The sequence below is a fragment of the Seriola dumerili genome, unplaced genomic scaffold (genome assembly GCF_002260705.1).
Source record: "Seriola dumerili isolate Sdu_G_001 unplaced genomic scaffold, Sdu_1.0 BDQW01000088.1, whole genome shotgun sequence".
Lineage (NCBI taxonomy): Eukaryota > Metazoa > Chordata > Actinopteri > Carangiformes > Carangidae > Seriola > Seriola dumerili.
This window is the reverse complement of record NW_019174343.1, coordinates 13,580,831-13,595,553: the sequence shown is the minus strand read 5'-3', so window position 1 is coordinate 13,595,553 and position 14,723 is coordinate 13,580,831. Positions and strand designations below refer to the sequence as shown.

General features: G+C 38.0%; 1 protein-coding gene across 2 annotated transcripts; it reads right to left on the bottom strand.

Moving 5' to 3' along the window:
• Positions 1–8: 8 nt before the first annotated feature.
• LOC111221479 (serine/threonine-protein phosphatase 6 regulatory ankyrin repeat subunit C-like) lies at positions 9–14,342 on the bottom strand. 2 transcript variants are annotated; one of them, XM_022744847.1, is made up of 28 exons: positions 14,228–14,342; positions 13,277–13,360; positions 12,906–12,984; positions 12,700–12,770; positions 12,378–12,578; positions 11,923–12,010; positions 11,057–11,199; positions 10,480–10,692; positions 10,268–10,346; positions 9,997–10,111; positions 9,447–9,529; positions 9,243–9,348; positions 8,692–8,760; positions 8,463–8,603; positions 8,272–8,328; positions 7,677–7,788; positions 7,508–7,579; positions 7,188–7,389; positions 6,933–7,020; positions 6,219–6,336; positions 5,837–6,056; positions 5,429–5,516; positions 5,238–5,321; positions 4,417–4,562; positions 3,870–3,952; positions 3,354–3,436; positions 2,557–2,648; positions 9–2,456 (listed from the first exon to the last, which is right to left on the bottom strand). In XM_022744847.1, the coding sequence occupies exons 1-28, from the start codon at positions 14,252–14,254 to the stop codon at positions 2,266–2,268; spliced, it is 3,135 nt and encodes a 1,044-aa protein (XP_022600568.1). In that variant the 5' UTR covers positions 14,255–14,342; the 3' UTR covers positions 9–2,265. The 2 variants fall into 2 exon arrangements, with proteins under 2 accessions (XP_022600568.1, XP_022600569.1); XM_022744848.1 differs by lacking the exons at positions 9–2,456; positions 2,557–2,648; positions 3,870–3,952 and having other exon boundaries at positions 3,365–3,436.
• Between the last annotated feature and the right edge of the window lie 381 nt (positions 14,343–14,723).

Below are 14,723 nucleotides of genomic sequence, written 5' to 3'. Positions count from 1 at the left end.
TTGTGGCAGTTTTTTTATTTTCTCTCATATGAATGTCATCCACAACTAAACCACACAGAGTATTCAAATCGATGCACCCTGAAATCTTAGCAAGATGTTGAGGAAGACAATAAATTGTTCACATGAAAAGCTTTAAAAGACAAACTCCTAAACACAAACATTATTCAAAACATTTCAGTACAATTGTTGTACAGTTGTAAAACCAGTAAGTTGTTTCCCCAGTAATTTAATCCAAATGACACAAGGAAGGAGACACTCACATGATAATGTTCTACTCTTGGATTAATGTTTAATTTGTCAAATATACTCTCAAATTTTTGAGAATATTTGCATAAACCTAAGGAGGATACCCTACTGTAAAATGTAAACTTTTATGTCAGAGTGCAAATACTTTAAAGCCATTTTAAGATAATACAGCGGGTATTACTAGAGAAAAAGAAAATCAATAAAAAAAGGGGGGAAATATTAAAGTCTGTGTGTGTTTGTAGCTTTCAAATTATAAAAAGATAAACATTAAATGCACAACTCCATTTATAAAACCTTGATCTTTAAAGAAAGAGAGGCAGTGACATCTTTGTACCAGTACAGTATTAGTACAGCATGTATTGTGCTAATTGATTTAGCAAGAGAAAAAAAAAACAATCTGCCAATTTTTCTTATTTAAACTCTAAAATATCTCAAATGTTTACTATTAACAGATTTATTCATTGACAATAAATGCTGGACACTGAAATGTACAGCTTCTGGTCACTTTGGATGAAGGAAGTGTGGCTGCAGGAGACTTTCCCACTGAAGCAGTGGAACTTGTGCAGAAAATCACATTAAAAACAGTGATTTCAGTTTTTAGTGTTTCACAGAAATTGTTAGTGGCATCATATGTGACCAGTTCATTAAATTTCACTTCATTGTACAGACAACAAATCTGAAACATAGTGCTGAAATGACTGATTGATGAGTTGATCAACTGAAAATTGATTGACAATTTGATAATCAACAATTTTTGATAACTAACAAATTCAGCAAGCAATAATGAAAAACGGTTGTTAGAGCCCATTTCTCAAATCTGAGGGATTTGCTGCTTTTCTTGCTCTTATATTAGTGTAAATTAAATATCTATTGGTTTTAGAGGTCTGCTCAGAAATAATAAAAAATACAAGCAGTATGAAAACTTACAATGCACACTTTAATTTAAAAATAATCAATGAATTAATCAGAAATTAAATTAATCTTTAGGTGCAAATGTAGTGAAATGTCAGAAGACCTTCCTGCTCAAAGTCTGAAATACTATATTTAATTTGTTTGTTTTATTCTCTGGCTTATTAAACTGAAACACGCTTCTATACTTCTGTCACATTTTATACTTGTTATGTAACATCCAGCCCAAGATGTGCTTTTTATTGCACCTGCTGTACAGTACACACTGACCTGAGGTTCATTCTCAATAATTTGGGATTTTCAAGATAGTAGAAGTAAAAGGTTAACTTCATTTAGAGAACTAAATATACACAAGACTCTATGAAAACTATATAATTAAAACTATACACATGCTTGTTACTGTTTTTACTAAACTGAAATGTAAATCATGATATTAGAATAATATGGTTATTTATATCAGTGTAGTGTCTGCTACACTCTGGACAGAATAAGAAAATAGAGCCTTATTAATTGCATAAAAGGTTTAGAGCACCGGTTAGATATTTTAAAAACAAGTATATCAATAAGCAACGTCTAATATGCAAAATAGCATCTGCAGACACACACACATACAGACACACGCACGCACGCACGCACACATATCAAACACACAATCATCCTAGTATTCTTGCACTTGTATCAGCTGAGGATGAACATGGAGATTTCAGGCTTTGGTGGTTAATGTGCTTAGAAATGAAGCCAATACTGACGGTGGACGGGGTTCAGGGGAGGAGGCTTGTATAGTGTGCTCATGCTAAAACTTCCACTCATTTCTAATAGTTAGTGCTTCATTAAAATAACATTTATGTGCTAAACTCAACTCATGTAACAGAAAAGATCATCTAAGAGGTCTGCTAATATTAGTAATGTGTAAGACTCTATTTTAGAGAAGCGGTCGACTGGTGCATGAGCACAAGTGTAAATGCCACGTGAGGGAAGAAGCTATGCATGACCAACCACACATGTTTAGGGAGACTTGTATGTGCGTGTGGAGACTTTGGGCTACACTGGGATGAAATTTCACTGTGTCACACACCTGTGCAGGCCAATAGTACCAGTGTCGGCTTTAACTTAGGCATGACACAGGTTTCCACTGGAGCCACAGGTGGCAGCAATGCCACAGTTCTTCAGGATGGGGTTGAAGTGGGAGTTTGTACCACCGCTGGGCTCTCTGGGAGGGAAAGGCTTCATGGTGGAGAGGATCAGGGCCAGACAGTCTGCCACGTTTTTGTTCGGGGCACAGGCCAGAGCTGGTGTGCGGCCTATAGAGGGTCACCACGAAAATAATTACGTGACACTGTATACTGAAAGAAGGGGCCACTGTGGTACTGCATCACAAAAAATACAATAATTCCTGCTGACCTTCCTCATCTACAGCCATGACTGCCGCTCCTCTGCTCAGTAACACCTGCACTACAGTCGCCAGGCCTTTCCTCGCTGCAATGTGAAGAGGCCTACAGGAGAAAGAGAGAGGGGTCCGATGACAGAGGTAAATGTTTCCGAGGAATGCAACCATATTATAGAACATTCTGTATAACTGGGGCCAATGGCAGGAGAGTCATATTTTAAACATGGAAAACTTCTTAACACTCAAACCAGATCGATATGGTCACAATCTCCCCTTCTGTTCCCGAGTTTCAGTGTTGAATAATTGCCGGAAAAACATCACAATGCATTTTATTTTTTATACATTTGAAAAAGAAATGGCAGAAAAATATACAAATCTGTGGCAACTTTGATGAACAGCCTGTAGCTCAGATGACAAATGATTAAAAAATCCCTGAACAAAGACTTTATTTTTTAAAACATTACAAGTTTTTTTTGTAACGTTGTGACTTCATTATCAAAATCTCTGTCATACCCGTTCTATTGTTTTTCCAGGTCATAATTCAATGGAGCATTTTCGTGTTCACCTGCACTCAGTCAAAATATAACTAGTCTAAATTCTCTGATGGATTACATTTTGATATTTTCAGGCCCCAATCTATTAACGTGTGTATTCTGGATGTGTTGTGTAATCAACACACACAGTAGGTGTGTTTTAATACCAAACTTCAAAATCCATACCAGCTGATTTTCTTCTTCTACCTTAGTTTGATCAGTGGTATTCCTTACTGACTATGTGCACGTGTAGTGGGCATGGGTTCAAGACAACTCACATTTGGAGAGCGCTGTTTGTTGCATTTATGAGGGAGGAGTCGCTGATCTCTCCAAGGATCAACAGGGCACACATCTCATGACCCTGCAGAAAAAAACACAATCAAATAAGTGATAAAGTGCGTACGTTATATATTGTAGAAACTACTTATAATATAATCAAATGTTTTTGTTAATAATTAATGACTCGCTTAGTGAATTGCACATTGTACAATGTTATAGCACCACATTAAAACATTCCTACTGTTACGAGCCATTTCAGGGTTTAATAAGGAAATTCAACATTAAAATTTAGTACAATATGACTAACATAACACTTCAATTTGAAACCAAGTTTGATTACATTTCAACCTCGGTTATATTTTATATATTTATTATCTGACAGCTGCAAACATTGTCTGCTGTTACACACATGCAAATGCTATTGTGCCACAGAATGCGTACAGTACATGCAGGTGTGTGTGTGTGTGTGTGTGTATGTGTGTGTGTGTGTGTGTGTGTGTGTGTGTGTGTGTGACCTTGCTGCAGGCTAAGTGAAGGGCTGTGTTATTATTAACATCCACCAGGGTCAGCTCAGGCTTCGCTTTGTGCAGCAAGAATTCTGAAATGCAGAAAATAAGACATCTCTCACAACAAACAAAGGCCTGTATGTCTTTAGCTGGTGTTTTCATGTGGAGTGACTTACTATCAGTGCATCAGGGAAAAAGACTTATGTGGTGTATTAAAGGAAAACATTAGTGAGGACTGTGAGGGTCATAACCACAGTACACGTGATAAAATAAGTAGCAAGTATTTCTGTGTCACTTAAATCATCATGGATGATTAAGCACTTGAAAAGAAATAACTGTCGGGACGAAATGAAAATGTTCAGACACGATGAGAACACAATCAGGAGCAAATAGAGAGGGAAGATGGATAAAAGAGTGACTCTGAAGATCTCTTGCAGAAATGTCCTCTTCTTGACCTGCGAGTTGTCTTGATGTTTTTTGAGGTTTCCCAGGTGTAGATAAGAATAATAACGTGCACGCTTTAACGGACTGACATTAGGCATTTAATTTCACATACCAACAGCCATGGTCTGTCCGCAGTCAGCAGCAACCATCAGAGCAGAGCAGTCACAGTGGTCCACAGCATTGACCTCTGCTCCCTGGGCCAGGACCAGCTGGAGCCCAGCAACATTTCCTGAATAAGCAGCTGCGTGCAGCGGGGTCCTACAATTACACAACATGCACATAAAACACAGGATGAACAGACAGGTTCACAGCCTCGGAAAATCAATTCAGTTTACTTTGCAGCAAGTTATTGGAAAGATGATACAAAATAAAAATAGCTATTTTTTTAATCATATAAATGCGAGTCACACCCACCAAAGTTGAATTTATAAATCCAACAAAAATTGAGTTTTCCTCATTAGCAGATGCTTGTGTAGGTAAAATATAAATGTGGTTGATGTTTATGATTGAGGGAAATACTAGTTTATACTGCTTGTAAGTTTGTGCAACATGTTGCTGTCCTTTTAGGCATCATGTACATTTAAAGATAGAAAATATTGCAAGTGTAAACACATTCCATATTAGAGTTATCAATAGAGTTGAGGTTAAAATAAAATATGTTTTTAATGTATTGATACCGAACATACAATTTTTGTAATAAAACCTGCCAATTATGTAGAAATCCTGGACCAAATGCCCATAAATAGTTAATAATCATCTTGAAAACTATTTAATTGCCAATGTATTATCAGGTTTTATTATCACGTTTTCAAATGTATGCTCACATTTAAAATAAACATAGAATATTATACATTTACAACTGTACAACTGTAGACTCATCTGTACTGCAGTTATTGTTATGAAAAGCAGGGCTCAGCTCAGAGCAGAACCCACCTTCCTTTGGCATCGCAAACATTAACAATTTGAGGTCCAACAGTCTTCACCAGACGTTCGGCAGCAACTTCATGTCCATTAACTCTGCAGGGGAAGAACAGTTACTACATTTTGATGTGACACACTATATCTATTTTTTATGTTTAATAAACAAATCTTTGATGAGCATTTACATTTCTTATGATACTCACAGAGCACAGTGCAATGGGGTGAACTGATTTCCTTCCTGGTTGCTAAAGAGTTTGTTTTCAAGTAAAATGTGTAAACATCCTTCATGCCCTGTAGAGAACAAGAAACAGATGGACAAATGATTAAAATAATATTCAAATGTTTGTAAAATTATGGTAACACAGTATCTGACCATGCAAGTGTTTAACAAGATAGCCAAGTGTTGAAACTGAGTGAAAATATTTAGAGACTAAGATAACACTGTGGATAAAAACCAGAGATGAGAGATTATGTTGGTGCATGAAATGTCCATTCATACATGTTTTTTTCATGTTCTAACCGTATATGGGTTCATATTTACTCTGTTAACACAGAATACATCTCTTTTCGTTGAAGTGCATTTGACAGGAATTTGTGTCGTGATGTCTCACCATGGTAAGCAGCCCAGTGGGTGGGCGTGTAGCCTCTGTGGTCCAACATGGAGTCCAGAGGGTCAACCTTCATAGCAGCCTTCAGCAAATTGCTGAGAAGCTCCGTGTGACCGCAGGAGGCTGCAAGGTGCAGCGGGGTCCTTCCCTGAGAGTCTCTACACAGAGCAGAAGCCCCGTGTTCCAGCAGAGCAGATACACAGTCCTCACTGCCCAACATGGCCTAAAGAGGGAGGACACAAGATATGATGGGAGAGGAGAAAAACATCTGGAACATCATGGATGCTGTAAAGGGACGCGTTTCCCCATTTTCATAATTATAAAGTGCACTTAAAAAAGTGATGGAACATGCACACACACGCACGCACACAGAAAATACACGTACAGCTCTGTGTAATGCAGTGAAGCCCTTTTTGTCTGCAGCATCAGGGTTCGCTCCTTTCTCCAACAGGATGTGGACACAGTCGGTGTGACGTCCCAGAGCTGTCAGCATGAGAGCCGTCCTGCATACAAAACAAGACAAAGAGTTTACCGCTGTAAGGGTTAATGAGTATAATTCTCTGATCATATCGCACTGGAAAAAATTGTCTTGGGTTTGTTTGTTTGATCTGCATACAATGCAATATGAGAAAAAAAAGTTTGTTTAGTAAGTCACATCAAACAATCACTTGGTGTAATAATTTCCTTATACACCACTTCATTGCAAATAAACACACTGTCATCTTGCTTTGTGGCAGAATATTATTTGCAATGATTTATATTTTTAGCATTTTGTATCAATACCTACAAAAGACAATCTACACACAATGTTCTGTAACTTTTTATTCAGTCAGTTCTGTTAATTGTTTCTTTCTGTCTAATTAGTATCCATTAAATATCGATTATATAATAGTTTTTTTTTAACTGAAATGCACAACCTTCTCAAAACAGACTGGAAAAAATAGTCCATTTTATCATATATTATATTCTGTAATGTCAGAATGTGAAAAATAATTAAGTCTGCCCTTGTAGAAATTAGCAGTATTGTATTTAAAAGCTAAGCATGTCTGATGTTCAATCAATAATAACAAATCATAGCATTAAAAAACAAGTGACTCACTGTCCCTGTGTATCTGGACTGTCAATGATGTCGGCACTTTGTTCCCTGTTGACCAGTAAAAGCAGACAGTCCATTTGGCCCTCAGCCGCTGCACATCGGAGAGGAATAAAAGAAAAATACACATAAATATAATAATATATATATAATATAATAAAGGTACAACATATTTTTTTAAATAATATTTTGACCACACACACACACACACACACACACACACACACACACACACACACACACACAAACACACACACACACCTGCAGCATGAAGAGCCGTCCACTTGCGCTTGTGCTCCTTCAGTGTGTATGAGGCCTGATGTTTCAGCAGCACCTCCACACACGGGGCAAAACCTCTCTGAGCAGCCAGGTGGAGGGCAGTTCGGCCTTCAATGTCCCGCACATCAAGACTCACTAATGTCTCACACAGCAAACGAAGGGCCTCGCAGTGACCATAATATGCCTGTAGTGTAGGCAGAATGCATGTTAATAGAGTCAAATGCACAAGTGGCCTTCATTCAAAAGTGATTATGCATATCATGATGTAAACAGGAGTGGTTTGTGGTGTTTGCACTACTCACAGCTAAGTGCAAAGGACTGACTGGAATATTACTTTCAACCTCTTCTAGACAGTTGAAAGAAATCTCCAGGAGCTGCAAGAGAGTCAGAGGTAAAATAAAGAAAATTAGATTTAATGTGCAATCGATTAGAAAAAAAAATCAAAGTATCTAAATCAAAGACACCACTGACCAGTTCGAGGTGCTGTTTGTTCCCATAAGCTGCAGCATAGTGGACGGCACTGTAACCCTTACTGTTCTTCAGAGTTGGGTTCGCCCCGTTGTCGAGCAAGTAGTCCAAACACCTGAACACACAGAGCCAAAGGAACACTAGGAATCATGCCTGGGTTTTATTCTTCTCTCACAACAAGTAATGAAAGAAAATTATTATTCACTCCCCTTAATATCACATGACAACACATGAAAGTTTCATTTTAGTGCATCTGATCCTTTTCCTGCAGTGTCAAAATTTTCTAAATAATCAAATCAGTCTAACACAATTAAACATCATCCTATATAATAAATAATAAATAATTTTGTTTGTCTGATAGTAGCATAAATTTGACTGTGATTTTATCTCTGATTCTGTTCTCATTAACTACTTACTCACACTACATGAAATGTAAAATGATGCATGCAGTTGAGATCATGTGCTTTAAAGTGACCATACACTAACAAGAAAAATACCATATGTGGCATTTTGCCTAACGGAAAGCACATTTAATGTATAAAGTTAAACTTGATCTACTTTGTGATATATGTGTATATGACAACAATATGAGACTTACAGAGAGGCCTCTTGTTCCTTTTCCACGCTGTAGTGAGGATCAGAGTTTGTGTTTCCACTGGGGAAAGAAAGAAGGACACAATAAAACAGGTTTGAATGAAGTCAGTCATTATCAGCAAAGAACTGTCCGCAGGATGCTGTGTTGTCTCATAGAAAAATGAATAAAACATAAAGTTGTGTGTGCTCTCTCACCCACAGAAGGTGTGTGAAGCAGCAGTGTAGTGCAGAGGGCTGCAGCCCATCAGATCCAGCTCATTGACCTCAGCACCGGCTCTCACCAGAGAGATCGTGCAGTGGCTGTTCCCATTGGCTGCAGCATAGTGCAAAGGAGATCTGCGAGGTACAACAGGGTTCAGCTATGATATCAGGCAACACAGAAACACAGTTAAATTCTTAGCTCTGGCTATTTAGCGCCGCTTACCTTCCCAAATTATCCTTAATGCCTAGTTCAGCGCCACTATTTAAGATCAGGTTGAGACAGTCAACATTTCTGTCACAAGAAAAGAAAAAAAAGAGTTAAAATTGTATCAGATCTGTGTCAGACAGCTTATGGAAAGGTTTGATGTTGTGCGTATGATTCAGGCACACTGTTTGCTGCCTTTTTCGGCTGCATATCTCCTGACCAGGCAAAGAGTAGGTATAGATTTTTATAATTAAAAGTAGTGCTTCACTAAACGACACCACACTTCAAGCTGAGCTACTACAAACAAAATATATCATAATTTCATATGTTTAACCTATGCAATGGACCAAAAAATAAAGAATATACAAATATCATTTTCCCAACAAAGAAAATATTAATTAAAATATTTAGACATGGAAAATAATGATCTGAACTGTCTAGATAATGGGCATCACTTTGTAAACAAACATTTATCCATGAGTCAAACTCTTTAATTGTAAATGCTTGTAGACTTTACATTAATGTGTGTGTGTGTGTGTGTGTGTGTGTGTGTGTGTTCATTCCCTCACCCTCCAGAGGCAGCTGCATGCAGACAGGTCCTCCCTTGGTCATCTAAGATGTTTATATCAAACCCAACTGATGACATTTGAGCCGGCATGATGTTGTAAAACTGACCTAAAGACACACAAGAACACTTTCAGTTTTGTCAGTAAATTAAAACGCAACAAGCAAGAGAATTAATCAGATCTCGATGACTCAAAACAGATTCTCACCATTAGACAGTAACTTTCGACAGCAGTCTGGAAAACCGTAAAGCGCCGCCAGATGTAGTGGAAGCATCCCATGAATCCCCTGTCTTTAGAGAACAAATATTATTTACTTTTGTATGTGCTTAATTGCAAACCTTTTTTCTGCATAAACGTGGAAATTAAGCGCAAAATAACTGATATTTTCAAAGTTTTTTCTTTGTAAGTAAGCAGATAATTATAGGATCACTTGTAATAAATAAATCTGTGTGTGTGTGTGTGGTGGGGTTGTGGGACGGATACTAAATATAGACATTCATTGGTTTATCCAAAGTTCAGTTGGTCAGTGTTATATTACAATTTACTGAGGGGCTGTTTATCATGACTCACATCTTGGGGTATGCATTTAATTTCAAACACTTAGGAGAGGAGACAAGATGTGACTCTGCAGGTCTTATTGGTCAGCTCACCTTAAAGTGAGAGCGCGCATTGAGAGACCAGCAACTTAAAGGTGATGTAGTGTAAATACATCATCAAACAGTCTCAGGTTTGGACTCATCCAAGTGGAGAAACTTACCTGGCCTTGTCAGCACCATTTGTCAGCAGAGTGCTGATCAACAACTCCTGACCATATCTGGCAGCAATGTGAAGAGGAGTGTTTCCATACATATCAACACAGTCGATCTCCCCACCTGTGTGCAAAAGCAGAAGGAAACATAGTGTTAATAGGTGTTAAATGTTTCAGATGAGGACATGTTGTGATATTTTAAGTCAGACTGTGCTGTGAGGATGCAGTTTTACTGTTTTAACAGGATGCTGTGTAAATATTTTTTTAGAACATAAGTTACCATTTTGGATCAGAATCTGGGAGCCTGTGAAGCGTCCATGCATAGCAGCTATATGTAAAGGGCTCTTTCCTTCTTTATTCTGTTAAACAGAGAAAATGGAAACAACATGATTCGTTAAAAAAAGGCTCTGACCAATTATGATCCAATAAGACACAATTTTTTTCCCTCTTTTTGTCCTTTTTTAAACCACTTCTTAAAAACAACCTCTTTACCTGCATGTTGACATCAGCCCCATTGTTGATTAGCAGCTCGAGACACAGCACCCCACTGGAGGAGGCAGCAGCCAGATGCAGTGGCGTGTTGCCCTGGTAGTTTGGCTGATTGATGTTAGCGCCGCCGTTCACCAGCTCAGTGGCCACGGTGTCCTGGCCTGTGTGACAGGCCATGTGGAGCGCCGTGTTCCCAAAAATGTTGGGTTCATCAGTCTGAGAGGCAGAGGAGGAAAACATGTGAAGAGACGTGATCTAAACCCCGTGACGGGACTAAAGCTTTGAAATTAAACCAGGCCTAGGGCTCTGCAGGGTACTATGTTACTGAGACCTAATTTCACATCAGACCCTTTCTAACTACAGAATGCAGTGTTTTGGGAGTGTAACTGAGCAGGATGTTCCCTGATATCTTCATTCTCACTTCAAAGCAAAAACAAATTCTGACAAATACTCTCTGCAGCATCGAGCACATTAAGAGCTACTCTCCTCTACACGATATACAGTACATAAAATAAATGGCAGCTATAATAATTAATTACAATGGAAATTTCCTAACAGTTCTGTGACCTAACCACTTTACCTCTACCCCCAGCCTCAACAGATATTGGACCACGTCTAACTGCCCACTGGCAGCTGCAGCATGGAGCGGAGTGTAACCACGTTTGTCCTTGCAAGTCACATCAGCACTGTGAGACACCAGCAGCTTCATGACCTCCACATGTCCTGAAAGAAGAGCTTAACATTTACTACAAGAATCTACCATGCTCGCACAAAACAATGCCTACTGGCCTGTATCCTGGAAACTGAAGCACAGTTCATGCACAGGCCAATTTAATATAATATTAATCAGACTTCAACCTCGTTAAGATAAAAAAAATAAATACAAAAAGTCAACAACTAATCAAATTTAAATAGACTGATGTTGTGATAATAAGTCAAACCAGCCATATATTATCATAACTCATCAATCATAATAAAGCTATATGTCAAGAGCGGTAATTTTTGAGCAAGTCTATCTTTGTTTTTTAAGTCAGAAAATATATTTTATCCTAACTTTTAAGCTACAAATTCAGAGCTCAACCAATCAAATAGTCAACCATGCACTGATGTCGCAGCCATCCTGTCAGCATGTAAGCCACAGTTCAACATTTAATTCTTTTAGACACTTGTTTCTCTGTCTTGAATGTGCTTATACTCTCAAAAGTGACAATGTGTTTGTCAATGCCAATAACCTCTGACTTTAACCTTCTGGCCATCTATGGCTGTTTGAGACATTTTTCAGTGGCTTGTTTGGGGGGATTTTTTTTTGGGTGCAAATACTTCCATTTTATTGCATACTAGTGTGGTGTATGACAAACATTTGTCTGCCTTAAATTCATGTGGGAGAGTTGTTTTGGACAAATGTCACCATACATTTGTGTCTCTTAGAGGAATGACACCACTTACCGAGGTGTGCAGCCCAGTGGATGGCCTGCCTTTCTTTCTTATCTTTGGCACTAACATTGGCACCTTTGCTCAGGAGCAAGTTCACCATCTGCAGAAACACAATAACTGGATCAACCAGTGTATCTATCAACTCATCTCAATCTACAACTATAGTCCAGTGGATAGCAGCATTTTATCTTGGCAACAGTTGAGAAAACACACTTGGAACAAACAGGGCTGTGGTTGTATTTTGGCTCCTCAGAGGAATAAATATTGTGTGAAACTAGATTAATATATTATGACAAAAACACATTTTCCCAAAATGCTGTAACAACTGCCAGAAACCAAGAAAATGTTCTCCAGACATCATTCACTTCCATAAAGCAGATCTACTTTCAAGCCTTCTTATGCATTGAAATGATAACTATCAACCATAAAGGGATAAATGGTTAAAGATCACAGACAATCAACTTTACCTCTCCATGGCCGCTGTGTGTTGCATGATGCAGTGGTGTCCTCCCTGACCTGTCAGTAACATCCAGGCTGCAAACATGTGGTATCAGAGCTTGAGCACAGCCTGTAGCCCAGTTTGCAGCTGCCATGTGCAAAGGCGTATGCCAGAATTTATCCCTTGTGTTGACCTCTGCTTTGTGCTTTAGTAGCAGCTCCACAGCCCTCTGAGAGAAAAACACAAAATTCCTTGAAGATGCAAATTAAATATTAAGATCTAGTGGTCAAGTCCTAAGATATGACTTTTTTTAAACTCTCCTTTTTTGTTTTTTGAAAATAGGAACATACTTCATTTCGTGACGCAGCGGCTCGATGTAAAGGAGTCAGCAAACCCTGGTCCTTCGTGTTGACATTTGCATCTGTAACACAGTGCAAAAGCAAAATTAGGCTAATTAGGAGTGTTTTTTGCTATGTTTTAGTTCTTCTGTATAGGATTAACTCATTGCATTCATCAATAGCACGCATTTCACAGTAAAATAAATATTTTTTCCTACCTGAAGTAATAAGTAGGTCCATAATGTGGACATCTCCCAGATAAGCAGCAGCATGAAGTGGTGTGCTTTGTTCTTGGTCCTGAGAGGAAAAAAAACATCAAACAGGGCAACATGCTGCAAAGATATTTTTTATTTAATCTTACCAGATTATCCTGTATTATATTATTATTTTGTTATATTCTAATTCCAAAGGTTTGAACAATATGCAAATTCAACTTTCTTTAGATTCTTCTACATGTTCAAATGAAACATTTGATCTAATTCACATTTTGCACAGCTGAGACATTTTGCACAGCTGAATGTATGGAAATTTGATGAGATACAGAGTATCAAAAACATCATGACTGCTGAGTAATGTGGGATAATATTACCAGTGAATTGACATCTTCTTCCTGGTTCAACAAAAATGTCACTTCTTCTGTGTTTCGGCTGAATATAGCCTGGACCAATGGAGACTGAAATAGAGATTTGACATGCAAAACAGATTAAGAACATGACAAAATACATAGTAAAATTACATTAAAACTGGATTCATTTCATTGCGCTTTGTCAGACAATAGAAGCAGTGAATTACAGAAGCAGAAATAAAGCGCAATCTTTCATCAGAATAATCATTTGGATCACAAATACTTAAAACTTTGCTGAGATGCTGAAATTCCAATTAATTCTGAGTTAAGACAAGAGTAAGTAACAATCTTCTATTTGGGCATTTACAGTAATAATATGGATGATTAAATTGACTTGAGCAAATTATTTTAATTGGAATGATGCAATCTGCTTCAGTGAAGTTAAGGCCATCAGGTGGAGACATGTTTTATTGTATTGGCATTTAAGTGACTGGGAAAAAGACTTTCCAAATTCCATGCGATACTTTTTGTGGATGTGAAGGGTTATTTTGGTTCTAGGGGGCGAGAGCCAGATCCTACTCATCAAGATCTGTCTTCCACAGATAGCAGGAAGCAAACGTAGGTATGTAGTAAAGAAATATGGATCCATTTAAAGGCCGATGTTTAAAATGCTGCTATGTTGGCAGAGTTTGGACCCCATTTAACAGGGACAAAGATTACCCTAATGACAAGATCCTGGTGGATAACTAAGTCCTAATATCAAATTCTGTAGCAAACGAACGTGCAAATTATCATGCAAACTGAAACGTCTGGTCCAATGTTATATGACAGGAAATGTTTGACATTAAAAAGCCTTGTAGCAAACTTTGCTCGACATGTCGCTACCATGACTAGCCAGCTGTTTGCAGTGTTAGTGGGGAGTCCTGTTGGTTATCTAACGTTGAGTTAGACAACAGCAGAAGCTTTATTTACTACCTGGTCCTTGATATTTCTTAACTCCATGTCCCAGTCACTCTGGAAGATCCTTCATTGAAACAGACTGAGTGTTTGACTGGCTACATGTCCCTCAGCAGCAGCTAGTTAGCCTAGCTTTAGCTTAGTTAGCTACTATCTGTGATATGTGACGTGTACACCACAGCTGCCAGAATATCGCGAGAGAAGTCAAAGAAGGTGATTTAGAGGAGTGGGTAAAGTTTGGTCAGGTACTTCAACTAGACTTATTGTTCTTTTTTAAATATTATCATGGGTTTATATAGTTTTGATTTTTGTTAAATAAATGTTCACAAAATGTCATCATCATAAATGTAAAAACTGTAAAATAAGCAACACGCCTTGTATTAATTCATATAAAAAATGAATACAAAAAAGAACCCGGGCTCGACTGGATAAGTTATGGTCCTGGTGAGAATGGATGAATGAATGTATGAATGAATGACTATTAGGATAAATAGTACATTTACTTACGTACAAA